This window comes from Sorghum bicolor, chromosome 4 (assembly GCF_000003195.3).
Source record: "Sorghum bicolor cultivar BTx623 chromosome 4, Sorghum_bicolor_NCBIv3, whole genome shotgun sequence".
Lineage (NCBI taxonomy): Eukaryota > Viridiplantae > Streptophyta > Magnoliopsida > Poales > Poaceae > Sorghum > Sorghum bicolor.
This window is the reverse complement of record NC_012873.2, coordinates 67,951,768-67,969,184: the sequence shown is the minus strand read 5'-3', so window position 1 is coordinate 67,969,184 and position 17,417 is coordinate 67,951,768. Positions and strand designations below refer to the sequence as shown.

Here is a 17,417-nt window from a genome sequence, read left to right as displayed (position 1 = left end):
AAAAGTTTCTAGAAACAGGGCCACGTCACAGGAAGCAACAGTGTTCGGCTGCGCCAAACCACGGTTAGTTGAAAAATGAAGAGAAATCGTTACCTTTTGTGTGAGCTGAAAGAACTGTCAAATGGAATTCAGGAGAAAAAATCGTTTCTCGCACATTTTCCGTGGCTGTACAGTGCACGTTGCAAAGACGATTGATCACTCAGGCAATCAGAGAACATTTGCCAAAAACAAATCAAAACAAAACACACACACACACACACACAAAAGAGGCTATTAAAATTTTGCACCGGATCAGTACAGGCGATGGTGGGCACGGAGCTGGCGGTGGCGCCACTCGTGGATGGCGGAGCGGAGCGCGTGGTTGGGGACCAGCTTCCGCGTGGGGAGCTTCAGGTTGGTCATCGGCGACGTGTCGTGTCCGCCGCACAGCCACTCCCCGATGGCCTCCGCCTCGTACGTGAACCCGTCGCCGGCGATCTGCGGGTCCCTCATCACCTCCTTGAGTATCGGGCAGAGGAAGTAGGACGGGGCGCCGTCCGACAGGGACAGCGACGACGGCGACCTGCTCGGCGCGGAGCTCATCGCGGCCTCCAGCACGCCGCGGGCCTCCTCCAGCAGCACCGCGGCGGGGAGCCGCGGCCTCCGCTCCGCCTCCACGTCCACGCCGCAGCATCTCAGCCCGAGCAGAGCCACCTCCCTGGCGCGCTCCGTCGGCCACCCTCCCGCCGCCACCTCCTGCCACGACGCCCTGCCGCCCGCGGCCTCCCGCGCCGCCTTCCTCGCCAGGAACGCCGGCCTCCCGGTCACCAGCCGGAGGAGGACCACGCCCAGCGCGTACACGTCGCAGTGCGGGGTCAGGATCAGCTCCCCCGTCGCAGCGAGGTACCGCGGGTCCGCGTACGCCCGCGCCGCCGGGCCGGCGCCGCCGGGGCGCGCTCGCTCCTCCACGAGCCCGCGCTCGCCGAGGCCGGCCAGCTTGCACGACCACCCGCGCCGCGCGTCGTCCTCCACCACCAGGATGTTCGCCGGCCTCACGTCGCCGTGCACCGTCGCCCGCGGCAGCGTGGAGTGCAGGAACGCCAGCGCGGAGCACGCCCCGTACGCGACGCCGCACCGCGCATGCCACGGCAGCGACGGCGGCGCCGAGCCACTCCCGTTCCCGTTCCCGTTCCCGCCTCCCGGTCCCGGACCCAGGCGCTCCTCCAGACTCCCGCCCGGCACCAGCTCGTACACGACAGCGCGCGCCGCCGGGCACGCGCCCACGAGCGTCACCACGTTCGGGTGTCTCGCTCGGGCGATGCCTTCCACCGCACGGGCGAAACGGGCCTCGTCCACGGCCACGTCGCGGTCCACCACCTTCACGGCGACGGACATGTTGCGCAGCTCCCCTCTGTACACTTTGCCCCTGCTGCCGCCGCCGCCGTCGATCCTGACAGACTCGTCGAAATGCTTGGTGGCCTCGTCCAGCTCCGAGTAACCCAGGTGCAAGAAGCTCACTCTCTGCTCGCCGCCGCCCTCCTCTCTGGACGCGGACTCCGACGCATTGCAAGGATGATGTCCGTGCCGGAGTGTGTCGAGGAGGTTGTACGATTCCGACAGCCTGGCCTCCAAGTCGTTCATCGTGTGCTCCGAGGTCGTGATCTGGAGCTCCAGCTCGGCGCTCCGGTCGTCGACCTTCCGTATCTGATCCAGGATGCCGTCGAGCTCTCGCTTGTCCTGCTCCATGGCCGCGCGCTCTCTCGCCACCATCTCCTCCACCTCCTTCCGATGCCTAGCCTCTCTCTGATACGATCTCTCTGCTTCGTCGGCCTACATCCATCACATACATAGTCATCAGCTACATACATACATACATGCATATGGTCATCGACATGAATTTTGACAGGAAGTGGCGAAGTTTTGTCATGACCATCCTGGACGCTTCAGCGAGCCCGCGCTCGGCCATCTGACGCCGGCGAGTCTCTTCGTACGCCTCTTGCTTCAGGTTCTCAGCTTCCATGAGCGCATGCTTCAGCTTCTCATACAAGGCATCATCCATCTCACCAGCATCCTGGCAAACCAGAATGATGAAGTGTTCATCATCCGAAAAAAAACATGTTCCTGACAGACACAGTGGCTGGATAGGTCAAGTGCAGGACAGTCTAAGAGTCTGTTTGGCAAGGCTCCTCCAAAGCCATGCCAAATGTTTTCCTGGAGAAGTCATTTTTCAGTGAAGAGCAGAGGAGCCAGAGCCGTTTCAGAGAAGCCAAAATGGCTCCGGCTCCTCAGGAGGAGCCATGCCAAACACCCCCTAAATGCACATGGTAAATCTATATATACAGTATTTTTCAAACCAAATGCTTTTTTTTTGAAATGGAAGCTTTTAAACCAAATGCATATACTAGACAATGCAATTTTCAGATTCCTTTGGAAGCCAGCTTGGACTGCACACTGTTTAGTGTCTGGATTATCCTGTGTCTGAACTCTGAAGAAGTTAGAATGTGAGGTACTTCTAAACACTACAATGTATCTGATAACCTAAAATTTTGATCTTAGTTTCTTCACTTTTCATAAGGACATCAATTTACTCCGATACTTATTTCATAATAAAAATCAGAAGTTGGCATGTACCAAACCGTCCGATGCGGGCATTTCCCGGTCCTCTTGAATCTCTTGTAGCAAATGCACAGCTGCTGAGGATCCAGCAATGGTGGTTGCTTGATTATTTGAATCCTCTATGTTGAGGTCCCTTCCATGAGTCTGTTCAGCTGATGGATCGTCTGTTTCTTGTGTGCTGAATGTCTCGCTGTGCAGGCATGGCGAGGATTTCGATCTCGAGCAGTCAGAAGTGCTTGTCCTGGGGCTTGTGCTAGCTGTGGACGATTCAGCTCTATGAGCTTGTCCCTCGCTAGCGTCCCTGTACCAGTTGCCAGAGAGGTAGATCGAAAACAGGAAATAATTCATTACTTCTACTACTACTTTGCAAGCTATTTTTACAGGGAAACTATATCACAATTTTTCTAAAAAAAAAGAAGGCAAAACTATGTCGCATTCGAATAAAATGAGTAAAGTCATGCTACTAGTTTGGTTGGCCTCGTTTAGTTACTCATGATTGTGAATGAAATGAACCAAAGCTCGCTCCTTGACCGAAGAACGTCAAATTTCTAGACAGATAGGACACAAACAATCAATCTAACACCTGTTCAGTTATTGTGAAAGCTACCACAGGTTCTAACACTTGTACACTAGCTAATTCCATGCAAAGCAACGTACGAATATACGTTGTTTAATTCGGAAGTAGTCAGGAAGATGGCAAGGACAGACTTCGGTAGCTAGCATCTTCTCGATGAATGCAGAATGCATACCTGGTGCAGATAAGATTTCCCCTGCAGACGAACCAGATCCTGCAAGAGGGATTCGCCTTCTGCTGCACCGTTAGCGCCTTCTTAGACCTTGGCGCCCGCATCTTCCTAGCATCACGATCATGTTGCATCAAGACAGACAGATAAGAGTATTCGTTACCATGCTAATCAACATTGATCAAGCAAGAACAAGGATGAAGGAACGACAAAACCTACGGCACACAAGAGCTGAACCACCATGTCAGTGTGCCTGAAGTCTGAACAATTGTCATATATACCTGCCGTACGCCCGATCAGACGCAGCGCCCATGACGAGCTCGGTGACCCCATGGTCGTCAACCAACTGCACGAGACCCCTGGCGATATCGTCGCTCGCGATGATGATCTTGCTCGCATTCACCTACGGAAGTTTCTGAAACTCGTCAGAAAATTGAGACGCCATTGAGCCGGTGAGGCTATTATCATCTGAACACTGCGGGACCTAGAGGCTGCTGAAAAGGCTCATATCGACATTGACAGGTTGGGCATTATTGGTGTAGAAGTAGATGACAAGAAAGGAAAAAAAACAGAGAGATCTGGAAAGGGAGCAGGTTTTCAACCTTTTGACTTTGGCAAATTGCCAAGAGGTCGTCTAGGACTTTGGCGATCCTCTCTTCCTCCAGCTGCCTGTACGCAGCCACCTCCTCCTCTGCAAGCTGGCTCACTGGGACCCACGCCCCCACTGCAGTAATCCATGGGCCCAAAATGATTATATATTTTTCTTTTTGAAAAGAATTGTTTAATAAGATTTGTAAACACACAACACAAGACAAGACAAGAATAAGCGTACGTAGACTGTAGATGCAGGGACACAGTGACAACTAACCTTGCATAACAGGCAGTATTAACGTGAAGGATCGGAGTTCAAATAGTTAGCTGAAAGAACTCATGAGTTTCTATATTACGAACAATACATGTTGGTTGGCCATGTCGTCCAAGAAATGGAATATGATAAAGATGAATGCCCCTCTGAAACTCGAGGAGCCAAACTGGCATCGGTAATCGGCGGCAGGGGGCTTGCATTTGCTTAAGATCGTTTAAGGACACTCGTGTCTGAGATCTTGGTTTGATCGAATTAGACTATTTTTGGAACGTCTTCAGTTTCCAGGACGGGGACAGCAATTTGAGTAGCCATACATATTATTCTTCTTAACTTAATAAGAGCGATGTGGTCTCTACGAAATACAGTCTTCTTTATGGAGGATTATATATATTCTTGCAATCTTGGGAACGCAATACTGAGTTGTGAATTACCGCGAGAACAATCTTTTTTATGGACGATTATTGTTGAGGAGAAATTAAAGAACACACGATCGAACACACATTCACACTTGAAAATCCTGCCATGGGAGAGAGAGAGAGAGAAGGGGGTAGCGGGAGAGAAAAAAAATGCAGGCAGAGAGAGATAGATGGAAAGAAAGCACAAAGCAGCTAGCAGAGGCAGAGGAGGAGAAAGGACACGCACTGATGTTGATCCGGGAGGTGGGGCGGCGCAGGTGCGCGAGCACGAGGCGCCTGCTGCTCCGGCGGGGGGCGAGGGCGGCGAGCACCCAGCGCAGGTTGGCCTTCCATTCCTCGGCCGCCTGCGCCTGGTTCTGGCTGGCGCTGCCGGTCCCAATCCCAATCCCAATCCCCACGGCGCAGTACACCGCCTGCGCGTGCTCCTCCTCCGTCTCCTGATTCTGATTCTGGTGGCGTCCTCCTCCTCCTCCTCCTTGTTCCAGCTGCGGCTGCCTCCGGCTCCGCTCGTCGCCGGCGGGAGCAGCAGCAGCGGCCCGGGCCTGCCCTGGTATTGGTGTTGGCACAGGCAGTGGCGATGGTTCAGCGGAGCAGGGTGTACGTACACGTACTGTCGTCGGCGACGGCGAGGCGGCCGACTCCGCTCTGCTCCCAGGGCGTACCATTCGATCGAGAGTGAGTTTCAATGGCTCGCGCGGAACGGATGGATATCGAAATGGAAAATGGTATGTGTAGGAGAGACGCCGCCCCGGCGCTGGCTGACTCGCGGGGCCGGATATTCCTGGAACCTTTTTGCCCCCCCCTCTCTCTCTCTCCAACAGTAGTACTAGTAGTACTATAGTACTGCTGGAGGCTGCTAGTGTCTCATTTCCATAGACCATCCGTCTGCCCCTCTCTTTTCTGGCTCCTCTTCTCCGATTTTACACCTTGCTTAGTTCACGAAAAGCAAAAAATTTTAAGTACTATAGTAACCAGTATCTAATTATAGATTAAGTAGATTTAAAAACAATTATCTCACAAAATACATATAAAATAATTATTTTTTATTTATATCTACTGCTCCATCTCCATGCAGTCAGTATCTCTGTTCATTTGTTTGGAAACGGGCTATTCCAGGAGTCGTTTCAGGAGCCGTCCATACTTTCTAAAAAAATTGGCTAGCAATGCCATGATAAAAATTAATTTAAACTTTTATTCTAATATAATTTAACATATATGAATCGAGATGGATATAAATAAATCTAAATAAATTCTAAGAGAAAATTTATCTAAGGCCGTGTTTAGTTCATGAAGGGAAGAATTTCGCGACACTGTAGCATTTTCGTTTGTTTGTGATAATTATTGTCCAACCATGGACTAACTAGGCTCAAAAGATTCGTCTCGTAAATTTCGACCAAACTGTGCAATTAGTTTTCATTTTTGTCTATATTTAATACTTCATGCATACGTTTAAAGATTCAATGTGACGGGAAATCTTGAAAAATTTTGGGTTTTGGAGTGGAAGTAAACAAGGCCTAAGTATATTTGTCTCCGTGTGACAAATAATTTCTAGCTAGACAAGACATATATGCAATATAGACATAGGGTGTGGTTAGTTCCCTAACTTATTTCTACCCTGGTTAGGATTGAAGCCTCGTTAGGCTAAACCTGGTTCATTCCACCAAGCCAACATAGGAATATATGGTTGCATGCTTTTGTGTAAGCCTGAGACCCTATTTTGTATGCTCCACTTCACTAGTGAAGCTGTTTTTAGAGGTTTGAGCTCCATGGACAGCTCTATCAGTAGAGTTGGAGCCATTTTGGTAAATCGTTTGGCAAAACAACTACTTCCTTAAAATGTGCTCTCACGGAACGTCACGTAAGATGAGGTGAAGCCAGGAGAAACCACTGTTTTTGACTCCTTCGCACCCAAACTCCGTGAGAGCATGTTTTTAGGAGCTTCATTGGTGGAGGCATTTTATTTTACTATGTTTCGTAGAAAACGGCTCCTGAAGCCGCTAGAGAAGCCCTATCAAATGAGGCAGCATTGGTTGTGTGGTTATTTGGTTTGTATATTGCATAGAGTTACCTCTTCTCTATTTTGGTAAGGTTACCCCTCTCTCTCTCATTTCATCAAACACTTGTTTGCATGCTCAGCTGCCACAACGCGGTGGATGAGCTCGCCATCGGCGTCGCGCACACCCTATCACGTGATCCCACCATTGTGTCACAGATCCCTGTCGTGCTACCCCCAGCCATCCTCATTTACTCTTATTAAGACGCCTAAGCTCGGCAGCAAACCGGCTAGCCCACGTGTCCTGTACGACAGGGGAAAAAATTTACACGCAGAGCTCGGTTGGTCTATCCACGGTGGTCAACAAAAAAAGGAAACTCCCTTCTCCAAACATCTCTGCCGCCTCCCTATCCATCCTCTCCGCTTCCCCTCTCCCTCTCTCCTGGGTTCTCCCAACGCAGGAGGGCGACGGCTTTGGTTCCTGGCCCTCGCCACGGCGGCGGCCGGCCCTCGGCGCAGCGGTGACCATCTTCCTCCTCCATGGCAACTCTCGCTAGGTGGCTGCCGCCGGCCATAGCCGTGGGCCCTATGTTGGCCCTGATGGCTGCATTCGCCTCCCCCCAGCATGGTGTGGCGGTAGCCGGCGTCGCCAGTGGGTGCCCCTCCCTCCCCATCGACGTGGCCTGGTCCCTACTACTCCGTTGTTCCTCCGCCGTGCCCTCCTCTCGATTTGGTCCCTTCCTCCCTCTCTTCTTACCTCAGGATCTCCCTCTCCCAGTGCTCACAGAGGCTGCCTCCCCTTCCCTATGGACAGTGATCTATGTGCAGATGATTTGTTTGCCTGTGTTCGACGAAACCCTAACTGGTTGTCCTTGTCTTTTGCCATGGTTTGTTGCAGTTCCGGCAATCTCAGGCGCTTTCTTTAATTTATTCCTCATCCCCTCCAAGTGTGATGACATTGCTCCCTTCCAAGAATTCTCACAGGATGTGAGATTTGGAGGGGTGAATCTTTTCTTCCCCTTTCCTTTTACCAATCTATATGGTTAATACTACAATTGTTTTGGCATTCTATAGGGTGTGGCCTGCTCGGTTTGATTGGATCTAGAGAGCAAGCAGTTATTGTGTCATACATCTGAGCACGTGACCATGTTAATGATATTTGTTTGATTTGTTACTATGCATCCCTTATGATTTTTAGTTTATTGTTTGGATCTTGGTCACCTGCAGTGATGAGTACATGCTTTTTGTCTTATTACATTTTAATTTGAGGGAATGGGCTGGTGCCGTGATGATTACATATAATCACTGTTTGATGCGATGGTCATGGCCTATCCTTGCATAGTTTACATCTCTTCCTTTTTTAGGCATAACCGACACAATGCTCATGAGCTATGGTTGTTCTTCCTTTTACATCTACTAGTTAAGTGCCCGTGCGTTGCTACGGGTATATATAGAATCTTATGATGAATAGCTACACGTGTAGAACATATGTAAAATCTCATCTATTCATTAAAAATTTGTCATAAAGCTAAATATTAATCATAGAAGAAAAGAAACATGTTAGAAATAATAATCATCACGTTATGAATTAAATATAAACATAAATTCACATAAAGTTATTGAAAACATATTATAATATAACGAGTACATCTAATCAGTAACATGTCCAAAAGATCATCATACACTACTTGTCTCCTATTATTCACAAACTTCTTCTACTACCTGAAATGCAAATGAATATGATAAATGTTAGTAACAAAGGACACAAATGTAAGAAAATATAATAGTTATACAAAACAGATAATACCTTTTCATAGAGTGAGGACCTATTTGTAGACAATATTTTTTGTGTATGTACCATTTATTTTTGTATTTTTTTTCTTATCATTCTTATCACTGGGCGGGATAGCAAGGATCCTAATATTCGATCTGGCAGTAGCTCTTGATAGCGCAACATACAACTGACCATGAGAAAACACTGGTTCAGGCAAATACACACCAACATTCGGGAGAGTTTGCCCTTGTGCTTTGTTAATCGTCATGGCAAAACTGAGTCTAATAGGAAATTGCTTCCTCTTGAACTGGAACGGGAACATCTCATCGTCCGAGGGGCATAACGGAATCCGTGGTAGGAAAATTCGCTTTCCGGCATGGTCTCCAACCATAATTTCTGCATCGATAATATTTCTTTGGAACCCTCGAACCACCAGCCTGGTTCCATTGCAAAGTCCACCTGCAGGGTCGATGTTCCTTAGCAATATGACCGGACACCCAATCTTGAGCTTTAACACATGTGGAGGGAGACCATTGGGGGTCAAAGTGTTAAGAAACTCAGATGGGTAGTAGTTATGTGGATCATCTACTGCACTATCAAAGCTATGGTACACCATCTCATTCCCTTCGAAACGACTTATCATCTTCATGTTAATCATATCAACCCAGTCGTTCCGTGCAGATAATATTGCTCGTGAGGTGATGTAGCTCTTGTTTGACATATTGGCATTGAGGGCAGGGAATATGCAGTCAATTAACGTATCAAGATCACCGTCTTTCCCAGTTTGTGGTATGCATATATCATCAGGAAGATGGATTTCACCATTACAATTAGTCTCCTCAGAGCCCCCCCCCCCCATGCGTAGAAAGTATTCTGCAAACCATGGATCGCTTTTTGCCCTCATGTTTCGCACCAATTTGAGATGTCGCATGGAATTCCAAAGGTATGACATCCGTAGTGAGGCACCAACTATTTGTGCCCTAGACCCTCTTCGAACAACTGGGAGAACCTGCCTAAAATCTCCACCAAACACAACAGTCTTGCCCCCAAACGGTAGGTTAGGACGATCCATGATATCACGGAGACTGTTGTCTAGCGCCTCAACACCTTGCCTCTTCATCATCGTCACCTCGTCCCAAATAATAAGGGAGGCGGTCTTAAGTAGCTTGGCGGTACCACTCTGTTTTGTGAAGGTGCAAAACGCCCCATCATCGAGGGTAAGGGGAATCTTGAAGCGCGAGTGGGCGGTTCTACCACCCGGCATTATTGACGCAGCAACACCAAATGTTGCTGTTGCCACAGCAATCTTGTTCTGACTACGTATAGTAGCGAGTAGGGCCCTATATAGATAAGTCTTTCCGGTGCCACCAGGTCCATCCACAAAGAACAAACCCCCATGATCGGTATTAATAGCAGACATAATCTCATTGTAGGCAGCCCGCTGCTCCTCGTTAAGGGTCACTGATAGTGCCATATCATCAATGCTTGCCTCAACGTTAGCCTCCTCAAAAATCTCCCTGGGAATATCGCCGGATGGATCATATGTGTCATCAATATCAGGAAGTGGGTACATCTTTATGTCCTTCTGCATTGATTCTAACAACTTTCGAATATCTATGAGGACCATCTGTTCCACTGCAAAGCTGGATTGGTTATTACGCCTGTAGTCCTCTGACATTGCCTCCTTATGCTTTTCCCATAGTTCTAATACATCACTCGGCTCACAGAAAACCAAGATTGTTGCAAAGAGCCTTCGCAGTGCATATGGCATCATCCATAGAGTAGCTTCAGCAAGGCCCTCGTGTAGCATGTTGTCTGCTTCAATGAGTCCCCTTCTTTCTGCAGCTTCACGAAAAGTTGGTAGTAGTTCACCAGACACTATCCTTAGATCAGTGAATGAGGAAGCACCAGCCACGTGGTTTAGAAGCACCCTAAGATAGTAACGCTCCCCTTCGGCCGGATTGGCACATACAACTCTTCCAATCTGTCTTAAATGATTCTTTTGTGCCCTCCTAATCCATTGTTTTCCCTGTGAGTCCCACTTATAGTACTCAGGAAAGTCTCGATACAATATACCACGAGCATGTTCAGATGTGTTGTTCTTCTCAAAGTAGGCTGTAAGCATCGACCTTTCAACACCTGGACGATTAAGCACTCGTCGAACACCCTCGCGTTGGTGAAATGACACCATATGCATGTTAGGAAGATGGAGCTGCAAGGACAATACCGAAGGGGACCTATCATTTATATCAAAGCCATATATCCTCCACAAGGCTTCTGGTGGAGTTACCCATCTAGCATCCCTGTATTGTTTGATCTCATCAATGTTTCCTTCATTGTCCTCCTTGTCAGCCTCTCTCACAGCCACAGATGCGCGATCATGACCCTTGTAAATGTACTTAAACAAATACTTCACTGCCTTGATGCTCCCACACGCCTCAACATTGATATGGCAATTGAACAAACGTAGGAGGTATGGATTGTAAGGCACAACCCATCTATTGTCAAGCTCATGCCCGCGAACTTTTTCTTTTCTACCATTATCACGACGTCTATAAACTGGGTATGAATCCTTGCCCTGTAATGTGGCATCACAGAAAGGTCGTGGGTAACGGTTCTTGCATGATTCACGGCCCTTTGTGCACGGGCAATTGCGATTAAGTACGCCACAAGGTCCATGCATCATATGCTTTGTAACCATTTTATACAAGTCTGGATACTTCTTCTTGTTTGGGAGCTCGGCAGAGATGAGAAGGTCATACTGCTCTGGGCACGTGATCTTGTAGCGTCTGTCCATGATTAGCAAAAAGTGGGCATGCGGTAGACCCCTTTTTTGGAACTCCACAACATACACGTGTGCACGAACCTTTCCAAGGATATCCTTTTTCAACAACCTATGCTTAAGCTCTTCCAGTTTTGCCCTAAAGACCCGATCAATAAGGTCTGGACGATCTTGTGGTGTTTGTCCAGGATACAACTCACGTGTGATCTCATCCCACTTTGGATTGCATGTCATAGTCAGGAAGATGTCTGGTTTCCCAAACCTTCGCACCAGTGCCATGGCATCCATGTATCTACGCCTCATGTCCCTCGGGCCTCCGATAAATGATGAAGGCATCACCGTCCGCTTTCCAACAGCTTCTGATCTACCCTCACCAGCATGCAGGCTATCAACCAATCCTTGGTAGAGATCGGCCCTAATCTCCGTTTGATGATTGCGTATGTAATCCAATCGAGAACTCTCGATTTTGATGTACGTGTCCACTGCAAATTGTTGGAAAAGACGCTTGCCATAAAGTATGGGATTAAATATTCCTGGCCGTATCTGGAACTTGTAGCAGTAGTAGTCACGCACAGAAACACATAAATTTCCCGGAGAGCCTGTCAAAACTATGATATTAGAAGTGTTCATGTGATAAAGGTTTGATATGCCTGAAAAGTACAAGGAGATAAACAAACCTGTTTCTTCTTCTTCAGTACCACTACGAGCCTTACGTAGGGCACGAGCCGTGTTGACATCCTCCATGGTAACACCTTTCTTTGGGATATCCATATGCCATCCAAGCTCACCTCTAGGGAAGAAGAGTGGGTATGAAAGAGCATCATAGCATCCATGGTATGATCGGATACCATGCCTGCTCCTATCTTTCCCATGTAGGACAACACTATTCTGAAATTGACCAAGGAGTTCACTACCTTCGATCCAAACAACAGCCACCTCTGAAGCCATCGGCACATTGTATGTCCTTTGGTCCAATCGCTGATCAAGGTTAAGTGTAAGACGATAGTCCTCGAGATGTTCAGCGTGCCCCAGACTCCTCAAATGTTGTGAGTACGGGTTATCATGAAGGATGGCCACCAGTCTGTCTATAACTTCTTTATCTTTTTGATACTGCTCTTCACGACACCTTCGGTACCGGTACTCAAGGCTCGGATCGTCATCATAGAAGTAAAGCTCAAGATGCCTAGGCTCCTTACCATCTTCTCTGCCAAATGACCTTATGTTGTGATAGATCATGCCATGTGCACGAAAAGTATATATGCCGATGTTTCTAATGTTAGCAGTAGCACTGTCGAGGCGACAATATAGGGAAGTGAAAGAGAAGTGGCCATTGAAAAACCTGATATTGTTACGAAAGTGCCTAGCATCCGCGTCAGAGCTTGTCCAAAGCCTCATGAGCTGGTTTGGTATGACAGGCGCATGCAGCTCAACCTTTCCGCTGCGACAACAAAACCCAGGAGGTTCTTTTGGAAATCTCTTTACTCCACAATGTTTGCAATCTGGTACAGGTTTTAGCATGTGTGTCTCCCTAGGCATGTTACTATACACCACTTCATACGGGTCAGGTCCTTCAAGGTTAGAAGTCGTGTCTTCCTCGGTAGTATCACTTTGGACATCGTCATCTGATTCTTCTGTTAAAATGATTTGAACAAAAAAAATGAAGGTTAGATAAAAGAGCGGATAACTAAAAAGGTAATAGGTATTTGGTACAAATACCTTGCCTAGCAAACAAGTATCCCTCATCCTCTTCCTCATCATCTTCAAATATATCACCCTCATCATCATCTGAGATTATCACAATGTCATGAGATATTACAACTCACATAACATTAAAGGAACGCAAATATTGTACACAATGTTCAAAGTAGTGCAAATTACCTGTATCATCAAATAATGGTTGTGCAGGTGTAGCTGATGCATTTTGATTGTTTGATCTAGCGCTTCCTGTCAATCACATAACGGACATAGTTAAGGTAGGAATAAAGTTTGTTTCATGTGAATGAACATGGATATGAAGGCCTCATTGTTTACCATTGTTGGTCACGGTTGACTGAGGTAATGGCGTATTTTCTTCCACGTTGTCTTCACCCTCATTATTAGAGTTTCCCGTGTTCTGACCGATGAGGCGCTCAAACACATTGTTACGGCGGGTTAACAATGCATGCCTTTGCCCACATGGTATATTTTGTCTATGTGTCATATGACCAGGCGATATATCACTGCGTCCATCATCATCTTCATTTGTCTCCTCAGGAGCTTGTGGGAAGCAAATAGGTGTTGCAGTGGATTCTGGGATAGCCCAATCGCTAGGGCTTACTGTGGGCCCATGAGATGGCATAGATGAGTTTGCAGTGGGCCACTCCATCGTTGGATTAAAGAGTGGATTCTCCATTGCGATGGACTCATTGTTTAAAGTGTGTCTTTGCACCTCCCTGGAGCGTTTTTTAGCCACTTTCATTGCCTCTTTACGAGATGGAACTTGATTATAAAGCCTCTGTCGCTTTCGCCTTTGGTCCCGTTGCTCAGGTGTCTTGTTTGCATGTTGCATCCTACACCTTGCACGATGAGCCATGACTTGCTCATTTGTTAACTCTCTCTTAAATGAAGCATCAATGCATTGTGATCGCATTTCCTGATTAATTATGCTGCGAGCAGTAACTACATCATCACCATCACCTACATAGTTGTGTTTGAGTTAAGATAGTAGGAAGGCAAACAATACACACAAAATATCCATCAATGATCCTCTCGTTGTATATAAAGCTACACAACACAATAATGTAGGTGTTGATTCCATATGAACAACAATTTTATTACCTGCCATCCGATTGGATATAAGTATTTCATCAATATTGTTTGCATCGAGTGAATCATTCCTATGCAACCAATCATCTGTTTTATTAGGATCCACATTTTCCTTGTTTGATGAATCCTGACCATCTACCAATTATGACACAACAAATATGAGAAACAACAATAGTATCTATATTATTATTCACCAACATTTATAATATACAACCATCGGTAGTTTTGATACATAGTTGTTGCTCCTTTCTTCTTTTATATGCTTCTCGATGTTTTTTATTTTTTTCGTCCCTTTTCTCTTGCGACATTGTGTGCCATCAGGCCTTATCTCTTTCTTTCCTGCGTTGTGCAACATCGCTTCCTACATTATTACATCCATATACTATTGATTATCATTTATATAATATAAACAATACACTGAATTGAATATAATAATTCCTCTTCTATTTCGTTACCTCTATTAGTAGTGTTAGTCTTGTCACCCAATGGTGTATGAGAGGCACTATTTTCCATTGAGTGTACCCACAATTCAACCACTTGTATAATACGGCAACCATTAGTTGAAGAATATGAAAGATAGCTATGCAAGTATATTTCTTATCTGATGAAGTCTTAAAGCAAAGTAACTACAGGAACCAAAAGACTAACATGTGAAGTGTATGAACAAACCTGCGAAATAGGTATCTTATACTAACAGGTGCAAACCATTAGTGGTGGCATGAAAATAGTGGATCCGACAACCAAATGCTTAGTATCATAATACATGTGTACACTTGTAGTTGGGTCAGATCCGAATAAAAAATAGCGAGCATATTAAACATTAGTCACTATTATATACTCTGATGCCTCTAAATTAGTTTCTCGCCCCAACCAGGCTCAGAAAGCCACGATCACAAACAGTGGCCAAGCTTGGACCTAAACCTGGCAGGGGCAAACCATAAAATTACAACTATATTGAGCAAAACTGGCACCATCACTTGGTAGCAGCAATTCAGAATAGGTGAACTCTGAATATCAAAGTTCTATACTGACATAAGTCTTGTTGGTTAGACGATAGAACCAATTTACAGTTCTAAAAGAGGCAGGAAATATGCAGTGATAATATTTTTATTAAAAAAAGAAACAAGGCTATCAGTGAAGTAAAAACTCCACTGAAATTAGTTCAGTGAGATAGAGAGTAGTGCAAGTTCCTAGCTAGAAACTGAAATCAAATTGGTTAAGTGAGATAGTAGTGAAGAGCTCTTCTAAATTTTAGTGGATATTTAGTGGAAGAGCTCTTCTTATTAAATTTATATTCTGCATTCTAAATTTTAGCCTAAAAGCCTTTCATCAGCTTCGTTAGGTTTATGCCTTTCATCACCTTCGTTAAGTTTTCTTTCCCAAAGCACTCAAGCATGATGAAAGAACAAGGATTAGTTAATCTGCAACCATAGTACTGCATTGTCACTTGCCAACTAAATTGTTGCTAGACAACTTAGCTTTCTATTCAGTTCATGCAACATCTAAGTTAATCAAAGATAAATCATTGAGATCACTATTATTCAGTTCGTGCAACATGACACTTTGTTCCTAAAATCAGTTATTCTGCCTGCCTTCCTTAGGGAAACAACCATCTAGCATGAATAGGGAGTCTACTTTGTAGTAAACCTGCAATTTCTAAATAGCAAGCCTAGAACTGTTATAGAGCTTACTGGTGATTACAAAAAAATAGAGTATGCACTGTAGCTAGCTGACAATAACACAAGAAGATAATGAATCATAGTTACAACTGGCTTTTGCAGAGACAAACATTAGATGGGTTCAAGTTTTCTAGTTTAATTTAGGGACATGTTAAAAGATAATTGTTGATGGCCATGCTCTGATGATATGTATTTGGGTTTGTCCAGAATTGCCATAGAGCTATCTGTTGTTTATTGAACAGTGGAGTGCTTGGACAGAGAATCAAAAAGTCTATAACCAGTGGAAATGAGCGGTAGTAAGGTGGGGTAACAGGAGATGCAGTGCGATCACCTTATAGAGTATAGAGCCTGATACGGGAGAGTGGATGAGGGTTGCTATGACGATTGCAGCTATGTTGAAGAACACAGGACCCAAGGTGAAATCTGCTCTTCTGGTGGCAGGGCAATAAACCAAATTTTGTCAGCACTAATATATAAAAATAAAAATAAGGTTAGATAACTTGCTGCTAAGCCTAAAAGCAACACACACAAATCTCCATCCATTGGTTCAGTACACATTGTTTTATGTTTCTTGACTAAAAAAACAATGTTATCTTCTTTTATTGAAAACAATACTACTCATTGCTCACTACTAAAAATCAATGCATGTGCCATACTTAGGCTGGATGAGACATATATTTCCAAGCATTATGGCAAATCTAATTTGCAACCACTGCACAGATTTAGCCACCTAGGGGTAGTTTCTCTGGTGTTCACCAACATCTAGGATTATATAAAGTAGCAACAGGGCTGATCAAGTGGGTTGCAGCTCAATCCTTGCTTTTTGCTATCCTGCTTTTTCTGCCTGAAAATTGACCGTTGTTGCAGCAAAAGCAACAAGGCTTCCAATTTATTCTTTTTACCGTAAGACTGCCAGCTAAATGTAACTTCCTATTACTGAATGCATATATCTTTCAGATGAGCTTTTATACTGATTTTACGCTAGATACTACATGGCAATCAGTCTAACATAAGTCTCGAAACATTCTGAATAGACCACTATATGGTGGCATTAGGACACTCATTATAGATTATGCATCGTTCATCGACTCATTAGGAAACACATTGGGGCAGTTGAGTAGCAGTTCAATGTTTTTTCTATAGATAAATCTGATTTTAAGTAAACAAGCAGTTTCTGAGCATCTGAACCTCATCAAACTTATCCGCTCCCTGCATAGTGGTTTCAGAAAGAGTTAAGCACAGGTTGGTGCTTCAGAAAATAAACTCCTAAGCAGGGTTGAAAGTTGATGGCCAATGCAATATGAAACTCAAAGCAATTGATATTCTAAAAAGCACCAAAGCAACTTAAGTTCTCAGTTTCAAGTTGATAAAATCTGAAAACTAAATTTGAGACCAAAAAGAACTTTGCAGATAACTGATTTTTGCCTTGCCTGTGGTTTCTAGCTGTGTAGATGACTTTCTGGATATGGGCAGCAGTAAACTGGTTACTGGATCTGCAGGTAAAGAAAGCAAATTTGAAACCTTCCCCTTGGTGGAATCTGAAGGCAATAGATAGTTGGATACTAATCTGAAGGTAATGGATTTGCAGGTAAAGAAAGCAAATTTTATAATTGTTTTGCCCCAGTCATGGTGCTGCAAGCTACCTGTATGCTCCAATTTCAGGTAAACTGAACTACTCAGTAAACTGAACTACCTGTATACACATGAAGTATAATTGGTGATATGATCAGTCATCGCTTCCATTTCAGGTAAACTGAACTACTCA

At 45.4% G+C, this 17,417-nt stretch overlaps 3 protein-coding genes across 4 annotated transcripts; all 3 read right to left on the bottom strand.

The window, feature by feature from the left end:
* Nucleotides 102–5,411, bottom strand: LOC8059706 (U-box domain-containing protein 33). 2 transcript variants are annotated; one of them, XM_021458121.1, is made up of 7 exons: nt 4,846–5,411; nt 3,941–4,062; nt 3,620–3,741; nt 3,345–3,449; nt 2,611–2,896; nt 1,910–2,050; nt 102–1,809 (listed from the first exon to the last, which is right to left on the bottom strand). In XM_021458121.1, the coding sequence occupies exons 1-7, from the start codon at nt 5,282–5,284 to the stop codon at nt 292–294; spliced, it is 2,733 nt and encodes a 910-aa protein (XP_021313796.1). In that variant the 5' UTR covers nt 5,285–5,411; the 3' UTR covers nt 102–291. The 2 variants fall into 2 exon arrangements, with proteins under 2 accessions (XP_021313796.1, XP_021313797.1); XM_021458122.1 differs by lacking the exon at nt 4,846–5,411 and adding an exon at nt 4,207–4,839.
* LOC110434323 lies at nt 8,189–12,388 on the bottom strand. Its single transcript, XM_021458176.1, has 2 exons — nt 8,420–12,388; nt 8,189–8,334 (listed from the first exon to the last, which is right to left on the bottom strand). Exon 1 carries the CDS (start codon nt 12,114–12,116, stop codon nt 8,439–8,441), a length of 3,678 nt encoding a protein of 1,225 aa, XP_021313851.1. The 5' UTR covers nt 12,117–12,388; the 3' UTR covers nt 8,189–8,334; nt 8,420–8,438.
* LOC8055334 lies at nt 12,254–15,977 on the bottom strand. Its single transcript, XM_021459629.1, has 8 exons — nt 14,429–15,977; nt 14,188–14,312; nt 13,986–14,108; nt 13,200–13,844; nt 13,047–13,112; nt 12,885–12,953; nt 12,365–12,799; nt 12,254–12,294 (listed from the first exon to the last, which is right to left on the bottom strand). The coding sequence occupies exons 2-8, from the start codon at nt 14,279–14,281 to the stop codon at nt 12,254–12,256; spliced, it is 1,473 nt and encodes a 490-aa protein (XP_021315304.1). The 5' UTR covers nt 14,282–14,312; nt 14,429–15,977.